We start from the raw sequence: 22,989 nt of genomic DNA on the forward strand, positions 1-22,989 counted from the left end.
AGCGAGAAATTCTAAAGCAAATGTCTCTCTTGCTGTCAGGTCAACAGGAAGCAACTTGTACGCATGGCTAATTTTGAATAGATAGCAAAGAAGGATGTTTTGTAGGATTTTACGCACCGTGCTCATGGGTATGTCCAATGTTTGGGCAATTCTCTGTGCACTACACGTTTGCACACCACCAATCATCTCCTCCTGCATTGCTGTGGCCACTGCTTCCACTGATGTATCAATTCATTTCCTGCCTCTACCAGGTTACACACCAAAGAACCTGTCTTTTCGAATGTCTGAATCATTTTCCCCAGACCCAAAGCAGTTATTGGACCATTGCCTTTTTTCAAACCCTTCAGGGTCCAGAACTTCTGCAGAGTGACTTGTGCACAGTCATCATTCTTGTAATACAGCTTTACAAGCAGAGCATGATCCCACATGGAGACAGTCATGGCGAACATCACAGATGCGAAAGGAGGAAAAGCGAGTTTATACCAACTTCAATGGGTCGTGCGCATGTCAGATGTTTTCATTTATGTATTCTGACACATACAGCACCATCCCTTGATCAATTTTCACACTATTTTTTTTTCTTCTGCTATAAGTTTTCCCCCTTCTCCAAAAATATTCTCTTGCAGTTTGACGTCATTCTGACCACTGGTGTTATTTCTACAGCATTTTGAAAGTTTAACTTTAATTATAATCACCCTGTATTTACAATGCAACAATATCAGAGAAGGAAAGTTGCTACTCACCATATAGCGGAGATGGTGAGTCGCGATAGGCACAACAAAAAGATTCACATACTTACAGCTTTCAGCCATTAAGGCCTTTGTCAGCAGTAGACACACATGCATGCACACACACACACACACACACACACACACACACACACACACACACACAAACACAACTAGCACACACGTCTACAATCTCAGAGAGCTGAAACCACACTTATATATAATGCTACAGACTTAATGAATTAGTTTCACATTTTGAATATTAATAACTTTCGTTAAGCAGTGACTATTCAGTCATCTCTAGCATTTGTGATCTTTGTGATATGGTCTTCAATTGCACTGAAATCTGGGAACTTGTCACATAGGCCCTTGAGACAGTGCTGTGTTTGATCAGTACTTACTCTGAATACATAGGAACTATGGAGCTCTCAATATGAATGTGTTTTGCTTTCACCAGACTTCCTCTCTTATGAAACAGATGATAGCTATTTTAAAATATTTTGTTCATTTTATGACAGCCAAATGGTTTCCATGATTGCTCACAGCTGTTGTTGTCTCATTATAACGCCCATATCAGACTTTTTCTCACAAAGACAATTTTTTTAATTTTTAAGAGTAGGTTCAATACAAAGACATATTTATCAAGTAAATTATTATTTTTTATTATTACCAACACACTATCAATACATATAAACATAAAATTACGCAAGTGTCGTGCTTAATGTAGAAATATTTCAATGTGCAACTGTCACACATGGTTTATCATTATACCCACATCTCTCCTAACAGCACTTTGAAATAGCCATGGTAAGTGAATAACTAAGTTTAACTTCATTCCTGTTTTGCTAATGAGAGTCAGATCAAGCTTCTTACGATGTACACACATGGTAAGAAGAACGCTTACTGCTGTATTTTCTTTATGAAGATGACTGGAACAAAAATGGAAGCTTTCGTTTTGCAGCAGTAGTGATATCTAAACTTTTTTCTTGATTAACTTGTTTCTTCTGCTGTAGGTAGATTGTGGATACCTACAACAGCTTACTTTTTCTCATTCAAGTGGTGTGATTTTCTAGGAATTGTCATACATGTGATTATAAGTGTTTTTGTAAGCACCATTCTCAGTAATGTATCAAATGTATTTGTCTTATATATTACTTGAGCATGTAAAGCTCTGATGTTCTGCAAACCAGTGTAGGCAGCTAGTAATTGCTTATTCTTGAAATATAATATTCTGATTTCAGGTGATCGACATCATCAATGTCCCCTTTTGTGAGATTGTACAATGTAATCAGTTCAGGTTTATCCACTATGCTACTGTTAGTTCTATACTATCATTTCTGAGCCTAACAGAGAACATTACTATGTTCTTTATCTGTTTCCTGTTTAGAACATACGGGCAAAGGAGGCAATTGATACCTGGTTTCTCTTCAAATGCAAAAATGGTGCTATTTGCTGTCCTCCCCTTTATTGACAGCAAATCTAGTGTTATTGTTCCTCTAAAAAGTATCTACTACTGTGAGTCAATGATTTGTGTAGAGTTTATTAGCAACTCACATAGATGTAACGGACTGATTTAGTCATAACACCATGTTTCCTGCATCATTGAATACTTGATAGGCACCAGCAGGCTGTTTGCCTGCATTAATTTCCATACTTAGTGTATATAAAGTTATAGCATCACAGAAAGTACACACATCAAAAAAAGCTTTGCATCACCTCGGTTCCAAGAGTTCTGGAACCTGTAGAGAAAACTGGAATAGAGTTCAACATCAACATCATTTCCGTCCTTTTTATTGCCCATGAAAACCACACATTGCATGTTGTACCATCATACAGCAAGACCTTCAGAGGTGGTGGTCCAGATTGCTGTACACACTGGTACCTCTGATACCCAGTAGCACATCCTCTTGCATTGATGCATGCCTTTATTTGTCGTGGCATACTATCCACAAGTTCATCAAGGCACTGTTGGTCCAGATTGTCCCACTCCTCAATGGCAATTTGGCATAGATCCCTCAGAGTGGTTGGTGGATCATGTCCATAAATATCCCTTTCCAGTCCATCCCAGGCATGTATGATAGGGTTCATGTCTTGGGAACATGCTGGCCATTCTAGTCGAGCGATGTCATTATCCTGAAGGGAGTCATTCATAAGATGTGCATAATGGGGGCGCACATTGTCATCTATGAAGATGAATGCCTCACCAATATGCTGCCAATATGATTGCGCTATAGGTCGGAGGATGGTATTCACTTATCATACAGCCATTACGGCACCTTCCATGACCATCAGCGACATATGTCAGCCCCACATAATGCCACCCCAAAACAGTAGGGAACCTCCAACTTGCTGCACTCGATGTACTGTGTGTCTAAGGCGTTCAGCCTGACTGGGTTGCCTCCAAACATGTCTCTGACGATTTTCTGGTTGAAGGCATATGTGACACTCATTGGTGAAGAGAACGTGAAGCCAACTCTGAGCAGTCCATTCGGCATGTTATTGGGCCTATCTGTACTGCGCTACATGGTATCGTAGTTGCAAAGCTGGACCTCACCATGGACGTTGGGACTGAAGTTGCACATTGTGCATCCTATTGCACACAGTTTAAGCCACAACATGACATCCTGTGGCTGCATGAAAAGCATTATTCAACATGGTGGCGTTGCTGCCAGGGTTCCTCCAAGCCATAACCCATGGGTAGCCATCATCCACTGCAGTAGTAGCCCTTGGACGGCTTGAGCTAGGCATGTCATTGACAGTTCCTGTCTCACTGTACCTCCTCCATGTCTGCACAACATGGCTTTGATTCACTACAACATGCCTGGACACTTTCCTTATTGAGAGCCCTTCCTGGCACAAAGTAACAATGCAGACACAATCGAACCATGGAATTGACTGTCTAGCATGGTTGAACAACAGACAACATGAGCTTTGTACCTCCTTCCTGGTGGAATGACTGGATCTGATCGGCTGTCAGACCTGCTCTATGTAATAGGGGCTGCTCGTGCATGGTTGTTTACATCTGTGGGTGGGTTTAGTAACGTCTCTGAACAGTCAAAGGGACTGTGTCTGTGATACAATATCCATAGTCAATGTCTATCTTCTGGAGTTCTGGGAACCGGGGTGATGCAAACCTTCTTTTGATGTGTGTGTATACTTCTATACAGCACTTTTCCAGCTTGTTTGGGACAGACTACTCGAATTTGCAACATACAGAGAATGCTTCTAATTTATTAGGTGTCTATTATTCCTTCATCTTTCAGACATGTATCTGTGATATTGTTAATTCTTGTTCCACTATTTCAGCTGAGCTGGGTCATTTGCTAGATTTTGAAATCACTTGTGTAAAGTGATTTTAAAATCTTACAAATGACTCACATTGGGAATAGCTGTAAAGTTGTCAGCCAAAACATTGGAACAAGAATTGATAATATCCTAGATACACACCCAAAACTGTATGACATATTTTATCTGTGGGAAAACTACATGAAACACATATTGTCTATTGTTGTCAATGCTCCTGTGCTGTAACTCTACATGCAAACATCAACAAACTAATCAAATATTTCTCTAATTTGTGCCAGATTATCTGTTTCCTTCCTCTGCAACCTCCTAAATTTGTCATTAACTTGTACAGCTCATAGAAGAGTATAGAAAACCTGTTTGCTTGTTGACACTATAAAAAGATCTGATGCAGTCCCATAAGTGGTCCACAGATGATTGACATTGGGATTCAGTGACGTTTTCATTCCTGTGAGATGCAAAATACCAAGCAAAGTAGATAATTCTTCAAAATTTATCTGTGGACAGTCTTGAGCACTTCATGAATAAGCTGCTGCAATTCTACTACATTCTTGCTTTATGTACTTTACAATGCTGTCAATTACACAGCCTGGAAAAAAATTTTTCCAATAATCTAGAAACACTTTCAAATTTTTTGCTTTCCACTTTATGTCTAGAAGGTGTGTCACAATCTTCTGACAAGTAGTTTTTGCTGGAGGGGCTTTAGCTTTGAACCATGTTTTTCCAGCCATACCTGGCTGCCTACCACAATTAGCAGAAACTGGGCCACTCTAGATTCAGTTTCAGAATCATTGTCAGGCTGTGGGTCAGTGTCTGAAGACAAACCCAGTATGTGGATATTCTAGTCCAGTGGTTCTTCATCTGTTCATCTGACACAACTTCTTGCCTTTTAAAATTTTAAATACTTCTTTCTTGTAAAATTTTATATATTTTCAGATAGGGCCAGTCAAGTACTGAATATATTCAACTGCTTCTTTCAAAATGTAAAACCCAAACAATACTTATAAAACATGTAATATTTGCAGAATATGTCCAGGAGAAAAAATTAACCCAACTGCATGTTACTAGCACAAAGAAATGGACAAATGAGAAGCAAGGTGGTGTTTTTTGAATGCACAAGAAATTGTTACGTAATAACTTCAATATGAATAAAAATTTAACAGAACACAATGCTTCAAACAAAGGTTATAATTGTAATTTGACCAATGAAAGATGCATTGACAGAATGTACAGATATCAAAGAAAGCATTACTATATCAATACCTCAATAGATATAAAATATTCTGAAATATTGCAGTAAAATTATAAATGTTAGATTTTTCCTCAAATGTGAGCAAGTGTGGATTAAAAGCGTCTTTTTATTATTTCCTTAGCTCAAGAAATGGAAATATTTGAAAAGAGTTATCAGTGTATCAGTACCTCAGTATAATGTAGTGCTATGCCATACTGTAATTAAAAGAACTTCCAGTCCACTGTGATACTATTTTTTTATTTTTCTCTGTGAGACCTGCCATTTTATGTACAGTAATTTTATAAAATGAAATTTTTAAGCATTCCGTGTAGATTCCTTGTGTTGATCATTAATGAGGCTATATTTCATGCTGTAGATTGACAGCATATTTGATGAATAAGAGATTGATAACTGAGAGAACCAGGATACAGTTGATTATTAATCACAGAAGTTTATGAGGCCTTTAGATGGTTTTGCTTAAATAGGAAATGTCAAGATCAAAATGGCTCAAATTCCATTTTGGGCAGTCTTCCAGCTTATAAATAATTAAGGGATCTCATTCACAGATCAAAGTTGAACAAAGGCAAGTCACTTGAAATACCTTACAAGGAAAGATTTGCTTTTGATACGATATCACCACTTCTTGTGGGCAGTGCCTTAATAGAAGAGGTCAATGTGGACCATTTCAAAACTCTAACTGATCACTGTTTTCCTACTCCTCTTTAAATTTGCACAATGGCTTTTAGACTTAATACTTCAGACTAGCTAGCATTCCTAGGAGAATGGCTCAACCACAGTTTAAAATGTGCTACAACAATAGATATTCTGAGGAGCAAAGAGATAATTAAAGGCATTTTTTAATTTCTAAGGAAAAAAATGTAGGGAGGAAACAGAAGGCAGAGATGTGCAAAACTTACACAGGTGTAATAACATTAATTGTAGAACTGCAGCTACAACAAAGTGTTGTGGGTTAAGATGGCAAACTTATGGATCTTTAATTAACAAATTGACAAAAAAATGTATAGTTGCTGGCAGAGATTACTTTTTCTTATGTATTATATTCAGATTTCTCTGTAACCACATGAATCAACACAAGTTTTTTTAAAAATAAGAACTTATCCTTACCTGTTGAATGGTGTACCTTGGCAACAAATTCTTGTGTTCTTGGAAAACTGAATTAATGAATGAATGCCATCTGTAGAACACAGGGTCTCTCATGGCTGTTGCTACATCTGCCATAACACCAAAGGTCTCCTGTGGAGAAACATTTGTTAACATTTCAAATGTGGTAATGAACTTCATCAGTGTGTAACATCAAGTAAAAATTCATCAAAAAATTGAAATTGATATCTGGGTACAAGATAATTGAGCTATTTTCCAACATGCTATGAGCACAAATTATATGTCAAAACACACATTTTTGAGAGATCTCTCCTTTGTGCTCACCCAAAAGAAACCAAAGAATGAAGAACATGAGGAATTAAAACAAAAATATCACAGCAGCAAAGTGGTTAAACTATAAGCTTAAATGTGGACATTTGCTTAATGACAAAATCTGTCAATATTGTTGTTATTGTTTAATGCTTTTCTTACAAGACGTACTTTAGGTGCTTGCCACTGTGAAAGTGTTATTTTTTTAGGCTCAATGAGAGAAACTGAGACATGAAAAACTGAGTCTACTTCCCCAATTGATGTTACAACCTTATTAAAAATCAGCTCAGTGAATTTCTGTATACTGTGCAAAATGTAAATTTGAAAGAAAGCTCAGGTGCTGCAGTTTTGCTTCATGCCCTTTATCACTGCTGCCAATCCTTGCAATCTACTGTGTGTGGTGCAAAGAATATATGTGAGTAGTCTATGTAGTTGCTGCAACTGCATCATGGCAGATCTGAACACAAAATTCTTTAAAATGTGTTATCACAAAACCCTTGTTCTGTTTCCATGTGGCATCCATGCCACACAGCACATCATCTGCACAAAAAGTATATTTTCAGCATTTCAGAAAATGCTTTCACCCATACCTGCACTCCTGTTGTTTGAGGGCCACTCCCCCTCACCACACATCCAGCAGGTGAGATCATTTTATGCTTTTTAGTGTGGTGTGGTAGGTGCTCTGGCTGTTGGGTGACTTACGGCTCAGTGTTTTAATTTAAAAGGTTGATGATTGATATTGTTGGGGAATACAGTACATTGGAAACATACATGCAAAAAAATTAGACAGCGTTATAAGTGGCACAAGAAAAGGTGGCGGCTGGTCTCCCTCATCACATATTGTCTGGGGCCAGAACCCTTAACATCAACTGTCTTGTTTATCCATTGCTGCTGCAATCTATCAGTACCTGTATCATAATTGTGTGGTGAAGCTAAATTTTGAAAGTTGTATTGGCAGCTCCAGTCGTGTATTACATCAGCATTTCCTCTCTCATGTCTCCCTCTCTGCAATGGCCCACAATATTCCCTCTACTCCACCACCACCCATGGAGCAAACCATCTGTCACTTGTAACACTTATAACTCATTCAGTCACATCAAATGTAAATAGGAAAAAACGGTGTAGAATCATGAAAAACATAAAATCGGAAAATGTAAAATTGAATTTCCACTGTACACCCTTATGTGCACCTTATAAGTTTTTCAAGTGGCCAATGAATCTTATTCAGTGAATTATGAAAACAAACACATTAACACTTTTGAAAACATTTGATTTAATGACAATAGTTCACATTTGAAGATTCAACAGTACACTGTTATTCCAAGAACAAACTAAATCGATCACATGTCTCCCATGCATGGAAACCAGTTTGCTGACATATTAGCATATGAAAAGCCAAAATAGGCATTATGTAGTGCTCAAAAGACAACCCACTACTGGTATTTCAGAAGCACTGAAATATATACTTTAGTCTTAATGTCAAAACAGACTTCCAAGATGCGATACTTCGCTTACATTTCTGAGTGGCACTTTGCCATCTAGATGACCTTACCCAATTGGCATCCACCAACAAAACTTCTCAGAAACATCCATGTGTGCCTCAACTCTGTGAGTAATATGACCACTACCGTAGCCAAAATTCCACCTGCAGTCAACCACATTTGCTCACAAACAGTCATTCATATTTAAAATTTAAATCATAGTCAATAAAATTCTTTAACAGAAAATTTAAAGTATCATTCATCTTGTATGGACTAAAGTAGAAGTGTTTCATTGTGGAAGACTTGTCTTGGCAGTTATTTTCTCTAAATCTCTTTTGTCTCTAGCCACAAAATACTTAGCGAAATTTCCCACAGTACACATTCTGGCAGACAGTGCTACATCTGTAATTTTTATTATCATGTAACACTGCTGCCTATTATCTTACAAGATCCCCACTTTTTGAAGACTTTACCTCAGTAATGGCTGTGTGAAGTAGCACTAAGATTTCCATTCTCATACTTTAACTACCATATGCTCTCCAATGAATGACTTCTGACAATCTGATTTATCCTGCCACACTATTTATTAGTAAGTACATTTACATAACACTTGTAAGCATTATGAGCACACAGAGCATACTATGTCTCATTGCCTCATGGGGAGCAATCCTCATTTGTAGAGTCAGAGATTTTATGCCACCACAACCTCATATTTGCTAGACACTTCATTCCCAACTTTGGAGTGCCCCAGAGGTGCTCCACATTTGCCCCTCCTCCCCTCCCCCCCCCCCCCCCCCCCTCCAAGATCGTGCAGAACACATGAGGAGGGGTTGCGGTGGGGTGCCGTTTGTCTTAAGTGATCCAAGTGGCTGTGTGAAGGTGGATGCAGTGGAAGAAGCGAGGTGCGCCAGGAGCACATGGCATGCCCAAAGCACGTCAGCTGTGTGACTAACGTGTTGCCACTGGCTGTGCTAGCAGATAAGGAAATAGTATTGGTGGCATCTTTTAATTTTTGGTGGCTTTGTCGTGTGTTTGAAGAGGGAAATGTGTTGGCAGCATTGCCTTGCATTGTTGTGTGTTGTGTTCACAGGAGGCTTTCCAAGGCTGGTGGCAGTGTAAGCCAGGGCACTGACAGTGAGTGTACCTTCTGCTGATGCCATTTCAGCTTCTGTGGGAGAGGAGTGGAGATCACCACTGTAGGAAATGGGCTACTGGTGCTGTGACAGCAGAATAGTGACACAACATAGACATATGATTTACACACTATTTATTAGTAAGCATTACGAATGTACAGAGCACGCTAACTCCCACTGCCTCAAGCAGCAACAACCCTCAATTACTGATTCAGAGATTTTATGCCATCACAACTTCATCAGACATTGATAGCATGTTATCAAACTTGCTAGACACTTCATCTATTTTATCAGCAAGTTCACCTTTTAAATCTTCAACTTTGGACTATCCACTTTTAACAATTTGAGACTCCATATCATCAAATTTTGATTCCATTCTGCCAATTAGTTTCTCATTCAATGAGTTTAAGAATAGAGTAAACTCATCGGCCACAGCTTGTGACTAGCAAGACAAGATATACAATACAACTGATGCTTGTACTTAATTCGTGGCTACTATGATACTCCCACGATGACTGTTACTGTGACACTTGGGGTGGACAACAATACAGACAATGCATCAGCAGGGATGCTATGGAGGCGCAGCTTGGCTGTGGTGCAGGCATGATGATGGCCAGGTGACAGTGTAGAAACCAATGTGGTATGTGTGTGTGTGGCACCACAAGCAAGAACAGCAACACTGGCCACTGTGAGTCAGTGGAGTCTCAATACAACTGCTCCATGAACCAGCAGCAGCATGAACATGGTGGCACTGTGAAACTCACATGGACCAGTACCATCCCAAATTTGTGTAACAGACTGTCACACGAAATCTGGCAGCATGTCTAGGTATACACTGCAGAGTCTCTTATGCTGCAGCCCACCATTATATCAATGTTCACATTTTCACAGTGCCTGCACTGTCAGACTATTACTTCTATGCACTATGTATAGCTCTGAGGCCCCGCACTGACTGTTCATAGGCCTATACATTTCCTGGGGCATTTGATCCCAAAGTACTTCTTGGGTGGAAAGGAAACACTCCAGTCCAGGATGAGCCCACTCAATTGCAATGTATCAGGAAAGTAGCATACACTAATAAGCTCCTTCATGCCTATGAAATGCCAATAACAGGAATCAATGCTACTTTCCCAGCGAAAGGTAAGTGAATGTCTAATAATTAGCAGATGGCTCATCTACTGAAGCGAGTGGTTGTCCACTGTTGTATTTACACCATTATCTACATCAGCATCCACCTCTAAATGGATACACCACAAATCACGCTTAACTGCCTGGCAGATGGTTCATGGAATGACCTTCACAATAATTCTCAATGATTCCACTCTCGAACAGCGTGCGGAAAAAAACAAACACCTATATCTATCTGTGCAAGCTCTGATTTCCTTTGTTTTATTATGATGATCATTTCTCCCTATTAAGGTCAGCACCAACAAAATATTTTTGCACTTGGAGGAGAAAGAAGCTGACAGAAATTTCATGAGAAGATCCTGCTACAGTGAGAACTGCCTTTGTTTTGATGATGTCGACCTCAAATCCTGTATCATATCTGTGACACTCTCTCCCCTATTTCTTGATAATACAAAATGTGCTGCTCTTCTTTGAACTTTCTTGATGTACTCCATTAATCCTATCTGGTAAGGATACCACACTGTGCAGCAGTACTCCAAAAGAGGAAGGATAAGCAGAGTCTAGACAATCGCTTTAATAGATCTTTTGCTTCTTCTGAGTGTTCTGCCAATAAATCACAGTCTTTGGTTTGTCTTCCCCACAATATTTTCTTTGTGTTCTTTCCAATTTAAGTTGTTCATAATTGTAATTCCTAGGTATTTAGCTGAATTTACTGCCTTTAGATTTGATTGATTTATCATGTAACCTAACTTTAATGGATTGCTTTTAGCACTCATATGGATGACCTCACACTTTTCATTATTTACGGTCAACTGGCAATTTTTTCACCATGCAGATATCTTTTCTGAATCATTTTGCAACTTGTTTTGATTTTCCAATGACTTTACTAGATGATAAATGACAGCATCATCTACAAAAAACCTAAGACCGCCACTCAGATTGTTTCCTAAATCATTTATATAAATAAGGAACAGCAGAGAGCCTATAACCCTACTTTGGGGAATGCCAGAAATCACTTCTGTTTTACTCGATGACTTTTCATCAGTCAGTATGAACTGTGACCACTAATCCAGTCACATAACTGAGACAATATTCCAGAAGTAGGCAATTTGATTACAAGCCACTTGTGAGGAACAGTGTCAAAAGCATTCTGTAAATCTAGAAATATGGAATCAGTTTGAAATCCCTTGTCAATAGCACTCAACACTTCAGGTGAGTAAATAAGTAGTTATGTTTTCTAAATCTGTATTGACTGTGTGTCAATAGATCATTCTCATCAGTGTAATTCATAATGTTCAGACACAGTATATGTTCCAAAATGCTGATGCATATTGATGTTAATGCTATGAGCCTGTAATTTAGTGGATTACTTCTACTTCTGTATGAATATTAGTGTGATACATGCAACTTTCCAGTCTTTAGACACAGATCTTTCGTTGAGTGAGGGGTTGTATATGTTAAATATATGTTAAGTATGGACCTATTGCATCAACATACTCTGAAATGAACCTAATTGGTATACAGTGTGGATAAGAAGACTTGATTTTATTAAGTGATTTAAGTTGCCTCACTACTCTGAGGATAGCTACTTCTAAGTCAATCATGTTTGCAGCTGTTCTTGATTCGAATTCTGGAATATTTAGTTCATCTTCTTTGAAAAATGAATTATTGTAGAATGAGACATTTAGGTTTGACACATGTGGCCAGATGCTAGAGATCTATGATGATTAGTGTAACACCCCAAGAAACCCAAAAACTCAAATAAGAATGTCATGATAATTTAAAGCAGGGAACAGTGTTATCCTGACAGGTACGACAACTTTGACAATAATATAACACCTTAAAGTTTTGATGAACACAAATTTCAATAATTACTGAGTATGTCATGATATGAAGGTAGAAAGAAAGTTTATTTTAATTAGCTGTCAAACATCTCAGTAATAACTACAATTCAGTATGACAAAAGTTAAGTCCAAAGTAATATGTCGGTCAGAGATAACATTTATTGTGAAAGAGAGTTGCAAACATGGCGACAAGGAAATTCAATGCATCTACAATGTTTGATCATGGAAATGTTAGTCCCATGCTTGCTGTCAAGTCATGAGAGAGTACCATTTGTTATAGTGCTACAAACAGAACACTACGAGATTGTTTCTATTCAAAAAAAGTACTACTGCATGATAGAGATGCGCAGACTTTGTTCTCAGTTATTCTGACTTCAGAACTTGAACTAAAGTGATATTCTGATAGTGTATCATGAGTTAATGAACTCTAATTATTGGAGATATTATTGTTGGACTCCTCCTTCATCAAAGTGAACAGTTACAACGAAGAATGGACGTAGTATTGAAGACTGCAATACCTGATTAGGCTTGAGTAGGAAACATTAATACGACCACATGAAGATAATACAAATACGCCGATTGTAAAAGTTGTCAATTGTCATGATCACCAAACTGAAAAGAATCGTAATTGATCTGATCCATCAGTGTGCATGTAGTGTGATGATTATAAACTAACTGCTAAGAAGGAACAATAAAAATTGTTCATCAGTAATGGAAATCTCATGTGTTGGCTCCATCATTAATTGAACTGTGTGATAGTTGATGAACAAAATTAATTAACTGTGAACATTTTAATTGAAAGAGTGACTTGATGAACATTGAGCATTGAAAGGAGTGTTTTGCCAAAATAATATTCTGACGCACGAAAGCAAGATAACGTTATAGATTATCTCTGGATTTGCACCATGCCGTAGTGAACAATTCTGCCTAGCAACGTAACAACAACTACTGATACTGAACAGCAAAGAAAGTTTCCTCGCTTCAGTGGTGTAAAACGACGCCGGTGATGAATGATTCACTCAACACTGCAATAACTAACTAACCAGGCATAGCAAAATATCATAAAACCATAACAGACAATTAAAATCAGCAGTTCACATCACTGAGAAGACTGTGCAGACTCGCAAATGGACTTTCACACATTACGTGAGGAACAATTTTCTTTAGAGATTTTCAGGTGCTGTTCCACGTTATCCGACGGGGACAATCATCACGGTGTGTCGCATCTCCATTCCACCGACCGAGCTGTAGCAGTAGCGGCTCAACATCGACAGCAACAACAAAAGGGGAGAGGGGACGTCACATTAGGTACAAGTTCTCCATTTAGTGGCAACTTCATGAATTGTAAAATTTATCATCATAATGTTTTTGTCGACTAGCCTCACTTTTGAGATGGGTATAATGGAAAATTGGTGTTGATGGAAACTATCAGGTGCATTCAGCAATGTTTTCAGAGGACAATGTCCATCAAAAACTAGAGTGAATATAACAACAACAGAAAAAAAAAAATTACAAAATTATTTAATTGGATAGATAAAAAAATCTACACACCAAGCAGCAGCAGAACACACACATAGAAGACTGTTGTAATTGGCAAGCTTTCAGAGCCAGTGGCTCCTTTTTCAGGCATAAGGGTTGAAGGGAAAGGAAGAAAGGTGAAGGAAAAGGACTGGAGATGTCAAGGAAAAGGTGTAGATTTCAGGAAATTTACCCGTAATCGCAGACTTACCATACGGGATGAGAAGGAAAGAAATCCAACAATCAGTCTTTCCTTCTCATTCTGTATGGTAAGTCCCCCCTGACCCATGGTTCTGGGTGCCTTTCTGCAAAATCTACCACTTTTTCTAGACTTCTCCAGTCCTTCTCCTTCACCCTTCTTCTTTCCCCTTTAACCCTTCTGCCTGAAAAAGGAGCCACTGGCTCCAAAAACTTGCCAATTACAAGAGTCCTTTATGTGTGTGTTCTGCCACCACTTGGTGAGTAAAAATTAGAGTGAGTATTTCAATGATCTTCATATTTATATGTTGATGAGTTTATAGTTTATGTGTACACATTGACAAATTAATAATACACTATAGCTTGTGGTCAAACAAGCATCCATGTAAAAGAGATTTGAAGCTTGCACTTCTTCATACACATTAGCTTGCTAGCAGATTTTTTTTCCTTGCTTCACTCTTCCCCCCCCCCCCCCCCCACCCCCCCCCAACCCCCCACCACCACCCCCCACCCCCCACCCCACCCCTACGCCCACACACAAAAAAAAGAAAAAAGAAAAAAAGGGCAACTGTGATTACAGTGACTTGAAGTAGGAGTGAGATAAAGAGCAAAACATGCAAAGAGGCATAGCTTGACAAAGTGATTTGATAATTAGAAATAAGCAGTTAACCTGTGGCACAACAAATGGGTGCAACTAACACTATCATTTCGCAAAAATCAAACAATGGAAAATCCAGGATGCAATGTAATAATATTAGAGAAGGAAAGTTGCTATTCACCATATAGTGGAGATGCTGAGTTGTGATAGGCATAACAAAAAGATTGACACAAATATAGCTCTTGGCCATTAATGCCTTTGTCAACAATAGACATACATACACACACACACACACACACACACACACACACACACACATGCAAACACACACACACACACACACACACACACACACACACACACACACACACAAACTCATGCAAACGCAACTCGCTCACACGACAGCAGTCTCAGACAACTGAAACCACAGTGTGGTTTCAGCATCTCCACTATATGGTGAGTAGCAGCTTTCCTTCTCTATTGTAACAGAACTGTCTGTAACACAATTAACAGCAGGTGCCCTCCAAACATCACTGTACATGTACACTGAGCCTACATCATGATTACTTTAGTAATTTATGTGAAAACGTCAGTGGGTAGATGCCAAGCACAGTTACTTAAGAGATCTTCTGCTACATAGTTAATAGGAGATAGTCCAGTGTACTTGTGAAGGAAAAAGCTACTGAGTTATCAAATTAAGTTCCTATAGTTGTTCACCAATGCATGTGACTTACAAATAAAATGGCATCACCTGATTGTGCTCCAACAATGTCAATTGAGCTTAATCCCAAAATTTGGATTAGGAATAAGTTACTGCAAAAAATAATTCTAACCTGTGATAATGCCCAAGCACTGCATGAGAGTTTTTAATACTGTGGCAGTGTTTACATTAATCCATTCACATTGGAGGGCTGTGGACTGTGGAAGAATGGGAGCTGTGTACAACTTGCATATATGCTATGAATGTAAGAACAGTCTCATACAGTTCTAAAAAATGTGGTACAATCTACTGCTGGCTAATAACTATTTTGGCTTATAATTTTCAAAAAACTTTTGTCTCTAATGTAATTTCTTATATTTCCTTCCCTCCTCCCAATATCAAGCTGCTGCATTATCCCAAAAGCTTTTCCAGTAAGAATGGGAAAATCTGTACAAAACATGAGTATTAAACATGTGTTTGTTATTAACTGACACAATCTTTGACTTTTAAAGTATTTCTAGGAAATAATACATACCAAATTTCGTCCATCAGGATCATGACAGTAGGCAACCATCATATGCCCAAGGTTGTGCATGTCACCATAGAAATTCTTGTTAACTGACAGGGAGCTTGATTGCACCATGTTACCTAACATATCAATACCCTTTTCCTCTGTTAAAGGTACATATTCTCCTCTGTCCTGCAGGAAAAAAAGCACTGATGACCACAGAAAAATTAAATTTCAAATATGTGAAAATGAAAATAATTTGAAATGAAATTATTCGATATTCTCAGCTCTGAATACTTCTTATCGCCTAAAATTATCACGCTAGACAAAAAAGTTATCTATATGTAAACTAAAACTGACATCTTCATTTTGTCACAAGGAGAATTCCAACCAGAATTCACTGTAAAACATTTGAAACATATCTTGGTGATACTGGGAATGAAAATTGTAATGGAAAGCAATCCATCCAAAGGGTTTTTAATTCAACACTTTCTTTTACACTTGTCCACATATTTAAGCAAGTATGCAAATATGCATAATAGATGTTACTTCTTAGTTTTTAGTGAAATCTGGCTGTTGTTGTGTGTTTGGTTCTTATTTCAAAATTTGTAGCAGTGAATAGCAAGCTGTAGGTCAGAGTGCCACAGAACTGGAGGATACCAACACTACCTGTCACTGCCTGTCTGGTAGAAAAGACAACATAATAGCCATCACAGTGAAATGATAGTTGGGCATCTTGTTGGCACACACTTTCACCCATTCTTGGTTAATATGAAAATGTGTAATAGTAGGACAAAGGTAAAAACAGTAGATAGGACCAGTTGCATATGAGCTCCCAGTATTTATAGTTCTACTGTAATGTTTTGATAAATTGTAATAAATGGTATATACATCCACATAAGCATCGAATAGAAAAAATTATGTTAAACATATATCCTAGCAAAATGAAACTCCAATGAAAGTTGCTTAATGGGAAATGAATCTTCAGGGAGGTCCATGGTTTTACCCATATGAAAATCACTCGAGGAGAGATGTATAAAGTTGATTGAGGAAACTCAGTACTTATTATTCTTAACTAAAACTTTGAGGTGGGCTCTTGCATCTGTTGCTGATGTAAAGACAACTCTGCACTGAAGAAAAACAATATCGTCATCATCATCACAAGCCATTTGACATTGACTGCTGAATAAAGGTCTTCTCCAAACTTCCCCATGTATTATAGTCTTCAGTTATATATATATATATGACATATGTTGTTTCGTAGGCCTTTGGCATGACTACCACACTACCACCCAGTTACCAGTCAGGATGAATGCGCATAGGCACAGGGTGTATACAGGCAACACACAACATCCTGTTGCAGAGCATACTGTACAATATGACAGTCCTGATCTCAGTGCCTGTTTCACCACATATGCCATCTGGATTCTTCCCCCATAGACACCAGTTTCCCAGAACTCTGCAGGTATGAACTAGCACTACAACATGTCCTTGGTTCTTGTCACCCACCTGGCCTTAATTAACGTTAATTCCTTCCATCTCAGCATTTATTCACAATAACTACGCCTTTCTTCACTCCATTTCAGTTTCCTACATCTTTCGTTTTCTGAATTATCTATTTTTCATTTTTCCCTGTCCCACTTCTGTTACATACAATGCACTTGGCTTCTCACTCTTATTAACTCATGCAGGATGTTTTAGTAGTCATCCCTGTCTTGCATATTACCCTGTCTTCCACCTTTAAGCTCACAGGTTTTCAAACATCGTCCAGTGCAGTCCCCAACAATCAGTCTTTCCTTCTCATCCTGCCTGGGGATGAATTGCTACTCACCATATAACGGTGATACTGAGTCGCAGATAGCCACAACAAACAGACTGTCACAAATATAGCTTTCAGCCAGTAAGGCCATCTCAAAATGAGACAACAAACAAACACATACTCACTCATGCAAACAAAGCTCACACACACATGACTGCAGCCTCAGGCAACTGTGGCCCCAGTTTTGTGTTGTTTTGACACTAGTTGTGTTAGCATATGACAATCTCTGTCATTTAGTTTTGATTTGTACCAACTATTATGTTTACACATTGATGTCTTTCAATGTTTCATGCAGGCTTTCATGACTGTTGAAACAATTGCTCTTGAAACATTCAATAAGTTGGCTGTCTTGGTTACTGCTGATCCAGCTAATCAGGCCCCAACAATCTGCTGCCCTCTTTAGAACTCTGTTAGGTCTTTCATTGCATCAACATGAAATGGCCTCTGAATGCCAATATGAAGTGTGCACTACTCATACACAATCTGCACTGATGCCTAGTCTGTACTGAACACGCACAGTCCAGTGCGATCGACAGAGAGAGAGAGATGTGGACTTTTAATGTGAAAACCATCTCTATATTGAGAGTCGCTCAGTGAAAAATGAAGATACATAGGTTGTGAATTACTAGGAGAGAGATAAATACACAAATGAATCAGGCAACAAACAGGAGTAGAAGATAACACAGCGAACATGAGATGATCATATGCACGTCACATAAACAAATGAATGTGTGTAATTTTCAATTTTCCAGGAGATAAGAAAAGACTGAGAAGATGGAAGGTGGGCGGATGACATTAGAAAGTATGTGTATTATGGCGGATGACATGAAGAAATGTATATATATATTCACTGAGCAACACTCAGTATAGAGATGGTATTCACACTAAAAGTCCATCTCTCGATGCTTTAAGTCAAAACTGGTAATACAAAAACAGAGTGTACACGTTTGTTTATACTGATCCAAAGATAAAGTTTGAAAACTTCATGTAATTTACCAAAAGCACCCCATGCCACTTGTTTCTTTTCTCTTTATTTCCTTGCTTGTCCAGCCTATTCACTGTCTTCAGCTGCTGTAAATACCAAATTTTGTTAATTGCTTCCATGACTTGATTGTTAATTTGTGCAAATCATTTTTACTTAAGTTAGTTTATACATTATTTAAGCATTACATAACTTGATTTTTCAATACTACTTTCAAACTTCCTTAGTTAAATTTTTCTATTTGTTGCTCCACTTGTCTAAGGAGCTTTGATAAAATAAAAATTGTTGTTTAATGCACATCAGTTTAATCTTCACTTCCCAAGATGCCAAAATTATAACTTAATTTTGTACACCTCAGTAATCTCAAATAAATTCTTATAATTAACATTTTTGATTTTATACCTCAAGAGTCTGTTTCTTCCTAGCTTTGCACTGTTTTTACTCTAGATCTTACCATTCTAAAATAACTTGAAATTCCAGTGTGGTACTGGCATTCTGGGTGTGGTAGTCCCCCCATAGATGCCATGAACAATCTTTCTTCTGAACTAGATGTAGGGGAGATGTGCAAGGGCTATCAGAACATCTGATAGCCCCTGCAGCCGGCAAACTCTTTCTTTACAGCAGCATACTTATAAAGAACCAACCAAAAGGCCTTGTAAGCAACTGCTGGCTCTGCTACCATTGGAATGTGGTGTGTAGTGTTATGTTTTACTTCACTGCATTCTGCTGTGTTCACTGTCATACTGTGAGTATCATCATCTCTGAGTTGATGTACATGTTCTTGAGCCATAGCAACTGCAGCGGCATTGTCGAAAACATGGGCATGCAGGGCCTCATTCTCAATAAGAATGTGCATTTTTGTAACTTTTGAAATTAGATCACAATCATTTGACAGCAAGGTAAAGAGCTCCTTTAAGAGTGGTGTTTTTGCCTCTACTGCTGAACGTGCTGAAGTTATTTCATGTGATGGGTGTGGCTGCTGCCAAACAGTAAGTGTCTAGCACAATTGTGATTGACCACATACAATTTCATTGTTCATGTTAAGTGTAGCCTCCTGAATGGACACAGTTATGTTGCAACAGAGGAGAAAATCTGTGCCAAGTATGGGCTCAGTGACATCAGAGATCAGGACTGTCCATCAAAAATTCTGTGAGACTCCTAAGTTCATGACTGCATATCAGTCACCAAAAGTAGGAATTCTTGAATTTCATGTTGCTATGAACCATAACTCTATGGATGAATGGTTTCTTGATGATGTTGCATGGAGGCCACTGACTTCGGAGCCTGTATTATTTAAATAAACTAGCTTCTTGCACGTGCCTTTGACTTAAAGCTGATGTTACATAAGTACACAGTGAAAAATAGAAGGCTTGTCAGCAGCATTTGAAATAGATATATTGCCTATACGGGGAAGTACAGTATCATCACACAGCAGAGTATGAGTAATTCACCTACCTCTAGTGGGGACAGAATTATTCGTAGTAGTTGGTAGGCACTGTACAGTGAAGCACTCAGGTGTGCCTAATTTTGATCACTGTCCCCATTTGAGAAATCACATGGCTGTATGCATCTGTGTGATAGTTTCCCAAAGAGAGAATGATACCAACATAGTTTTGGATTCTGGTTCACATTACCATGTGCACTGTACCATCTGGTAGGTTGAGTGCTGCTAGAAATGACTGGAGCTCCTCAGACTTTTGGCTGACGAGCATCATCGTTGCAATGTGACACATTCACTAGTTCTACAAGCAGGAGCTAATGCTCCTTAGCAATGGCGGCCACAACCCTACCCACAAAGCTATGTTGTCCAGTTTCTTGGGGCCCATTCGCATCATCAAATGATAGAACATGATAAAAGATGATCTGCAATAAGTTATTGTGAGTTGAATGGTGATGAAGTATTGGAAATCACTGCATTTTTCACCAATAAAGATAAATGGCTCATCTAAATCTTTCCGCATGAGGCATCAAAAACCTTGGTCAGAGAAACCTGTGATTTCAGGTGATGCCAAGAAATGGAAGGCACCTAATCACCAATAGTTTCACCTTGAAGACTTGTTGAATGAGGATGTCCATCAGTCTGCACACTCCATGATTCATACTGTTCTTGATATGTGTATATTTAACCGCAGGAGGTGTGTTGTGCACAACATCTGATAATAACAACAAAGTTTGCAAATCCAGTGCCCCAATAGTCAGGACAAATTACATTATTATCTGAGATACATAGGCCTCAAAGGAAAGTTCAAGAAGCCAGAACAAAAGAACAGGCTGTTGTGAAATGTATGGCAGTGTGACAATATACTGCATGGCACAGAACACATGCTGCAGTTTGCCGGCAAACAGTGTGAGAGCTGCATAAGATGCAAAGTAACTAGCAGTTGCCTGGAAGTTAACACCAATAGTGGAATAGTCCGAAGGTCTTCTAAAAAACATGATAAATCACTTGGAGGTGTAGTGTCCACATTAGTAGGCAAAGTGATGTCACTCTCAATTAGTTTATTGTCTGTCATTGTTGGGGTCACCACTTACGAGAACCGTAATTTGCAGCTGAATACTGACTGTGTAAATATTGTACACTTTATTATTTTAATCAAACTTGAAAATCAAGGAACAAAATATGTTGAAGAGAACTAGAGAGGTCTTACAGAAACAATGAGTAACACATGAACATAAAATCCTGTTAGATTATCTGTCACATAGGCATAAAGACGGTCCCTACTTTCATTTACTTCATAGATTGCTTGCGTCACCAAAATATGAAGCATGTGAGAAAAGTAATGACGCTGAGTTTTTTATCTGCCAAAGTTTTTATTATTTTCAAACAATATTTTCCCTTTGAAAGTGGCTTGCGTCACCAAAATATGAAGCGTGTGAGAAAAGTAATGAGGCTGAGTTTTTTATCTACTGAAGTTTTTATTTTTTTCAAACAATATTTTCCCTTTGAAAGTAGTTCCTTCAGTAGCTATACACCAGTGGAGTTGCTCTTAGTCTTGGTAGCAGCGCTGAAAGGCTTCAACTGGTAGGGCCTTTAATATGTTGGTCACATTCTTCTGAATGTTCTCCAGAGTCTGAAAATGACATTCTTTTTAGACATCTTTCAATGTTGGGAAAAGAAAAACGTCACATGGACTCAGATCAAATGAATAGGGGGGCTATGGAACAACAGGAATGCCTTTTGAGGTCAAAAATTCTGTGATGAAAGTGGCTGCATGACATAGTGTGTTGTCATGATGCAACATCCACTTGCCTGCAATGTCCCATCTCACTTGATACACTCTTTTCTTGAGCCTTTCAAGGATATCTTTGTGAAACACTTGGTTCACAGTTTGTCCTGAGGAACACATTCTTTGAGCACAACACCACTACTGTCAGCATTGTTTTTATCTTTGATTTGCTCATTCGAGCTTTTTCCAGTTGATGAGAACTCTCAGTGTATCACTCCTCTCTTTGCCATTTTGTCTCCAGATTATACTAAAAAATTCAGGATTCATTACCATCATCATGTGACTGAGCCACTTGCGGTCACTGACAATTTTCTGAAGAAGGCCAATGCACACATTTCTTCAATTGTCCTTCTGCTCTGATGTGAGGTTTTCCAGCATCATGTTGGCACAAACCTTTTGCTTGTGCAAATCTTCAGCAAAAATTTAATGTATGGTTAAAATGTTTAAGTTTAACAGATCATCCATCATCCTTATTGTTGAAAGTCAGTGTGATCTCACAACAGGACACATACATTTGACATTTTTGAAGCTGAAGGTAGCCCTCAGTGAAGTTCATCTCCAACATGTTCTTTGCCTTCCAAAAATGATTTATGCCAGTGGAAAACTTGAACTCTTGATACAGAGGTCTGTTTCAACTTTTTAAAGGTCAAACTCATAGATTTCCCAAGTTTGACAAAAAACTTGATTGCATAACATTGCTCTAAATTCTGTTGTTCCATTTTCATAACACACAACAAAACTTAATTTCACTCATGGTGCTCTCAAAAATCACATGACGGCTGTATGGAGCTGAAACACATGTTCAGCATCTGGAAGAAATGAACTCAATGATCTACACAAGTAGAACAACACAGCATTGTTAGATCACTCATAGCATTGTTGGTCACATTACTTTTCTCACACATCTCATGTTATTCCTCCTGGAATTTTATATCTGCACACATACACGATGTGAAAAGATTAGGATTCATTCATAAAATTTGGTTATGAGGTGTGAGTAAAGAGAAGTGAAGTGCTGGTGAGGCTGGACAATCCATCTAATGCACATACTACCACACAAAAAGAACTCAAGTGACTAAATAGGTACCATGTGATAAAAAGATAATTCAGTCATCATCATCATCATCATCATCATCATCATCATCTTGGACAGTTTCCAG

General features: G+C 38.3%; 1 protein-coding gene across 4 annotated transcripts in view; it reads right to left on the reverse strand.

Moving 5' to 3' along the window:
- LOC124595577 (phenoloxidase 2-like) overlaps positions 1 to 22,989 on the reverse strand; it is a 223,104-nt gene that overhangs the window by 49,066 nt on the left and 151,049 nt on the right. For all 4 annotated transcript variants that reach the window (XM_047134366.1, XM_047134363.1, XM_047134364.1 and 1 more), the window contains 2 exons: positions 15,829 to 15,993; positions 6,388 to 6,516 (listed from right to left, as the gene is read on the reverse strand). In XM_047134366.1, coding sequence (XP_046990322.1) covers positions 6,388 to 6,516; positions 15,829 to 15,993 — 294 coding nt within the window. The remainder of the gene's footprint in view (positions 1 to 6,387; positions 6,517 to 15,828; positions 15,994 to 22,989) is intronic.

Source organism: Schistocerca americana, chromosome 2, assembly GCF_021461395.2.
Source record: "Schistocerca americana isolate TAMUIC-IGC-003095 chromosome 2, iqSchAmer2.1, whole genome shotgun sequence".
In the NCBI taxonomy this organism is placed as follows: domain Eukaryota; kingdom Metazoa; phylum Arthropoda; class Insecta; order Orthoptera; family Acrididae; genus Schistocerca; species Schistocerca americana.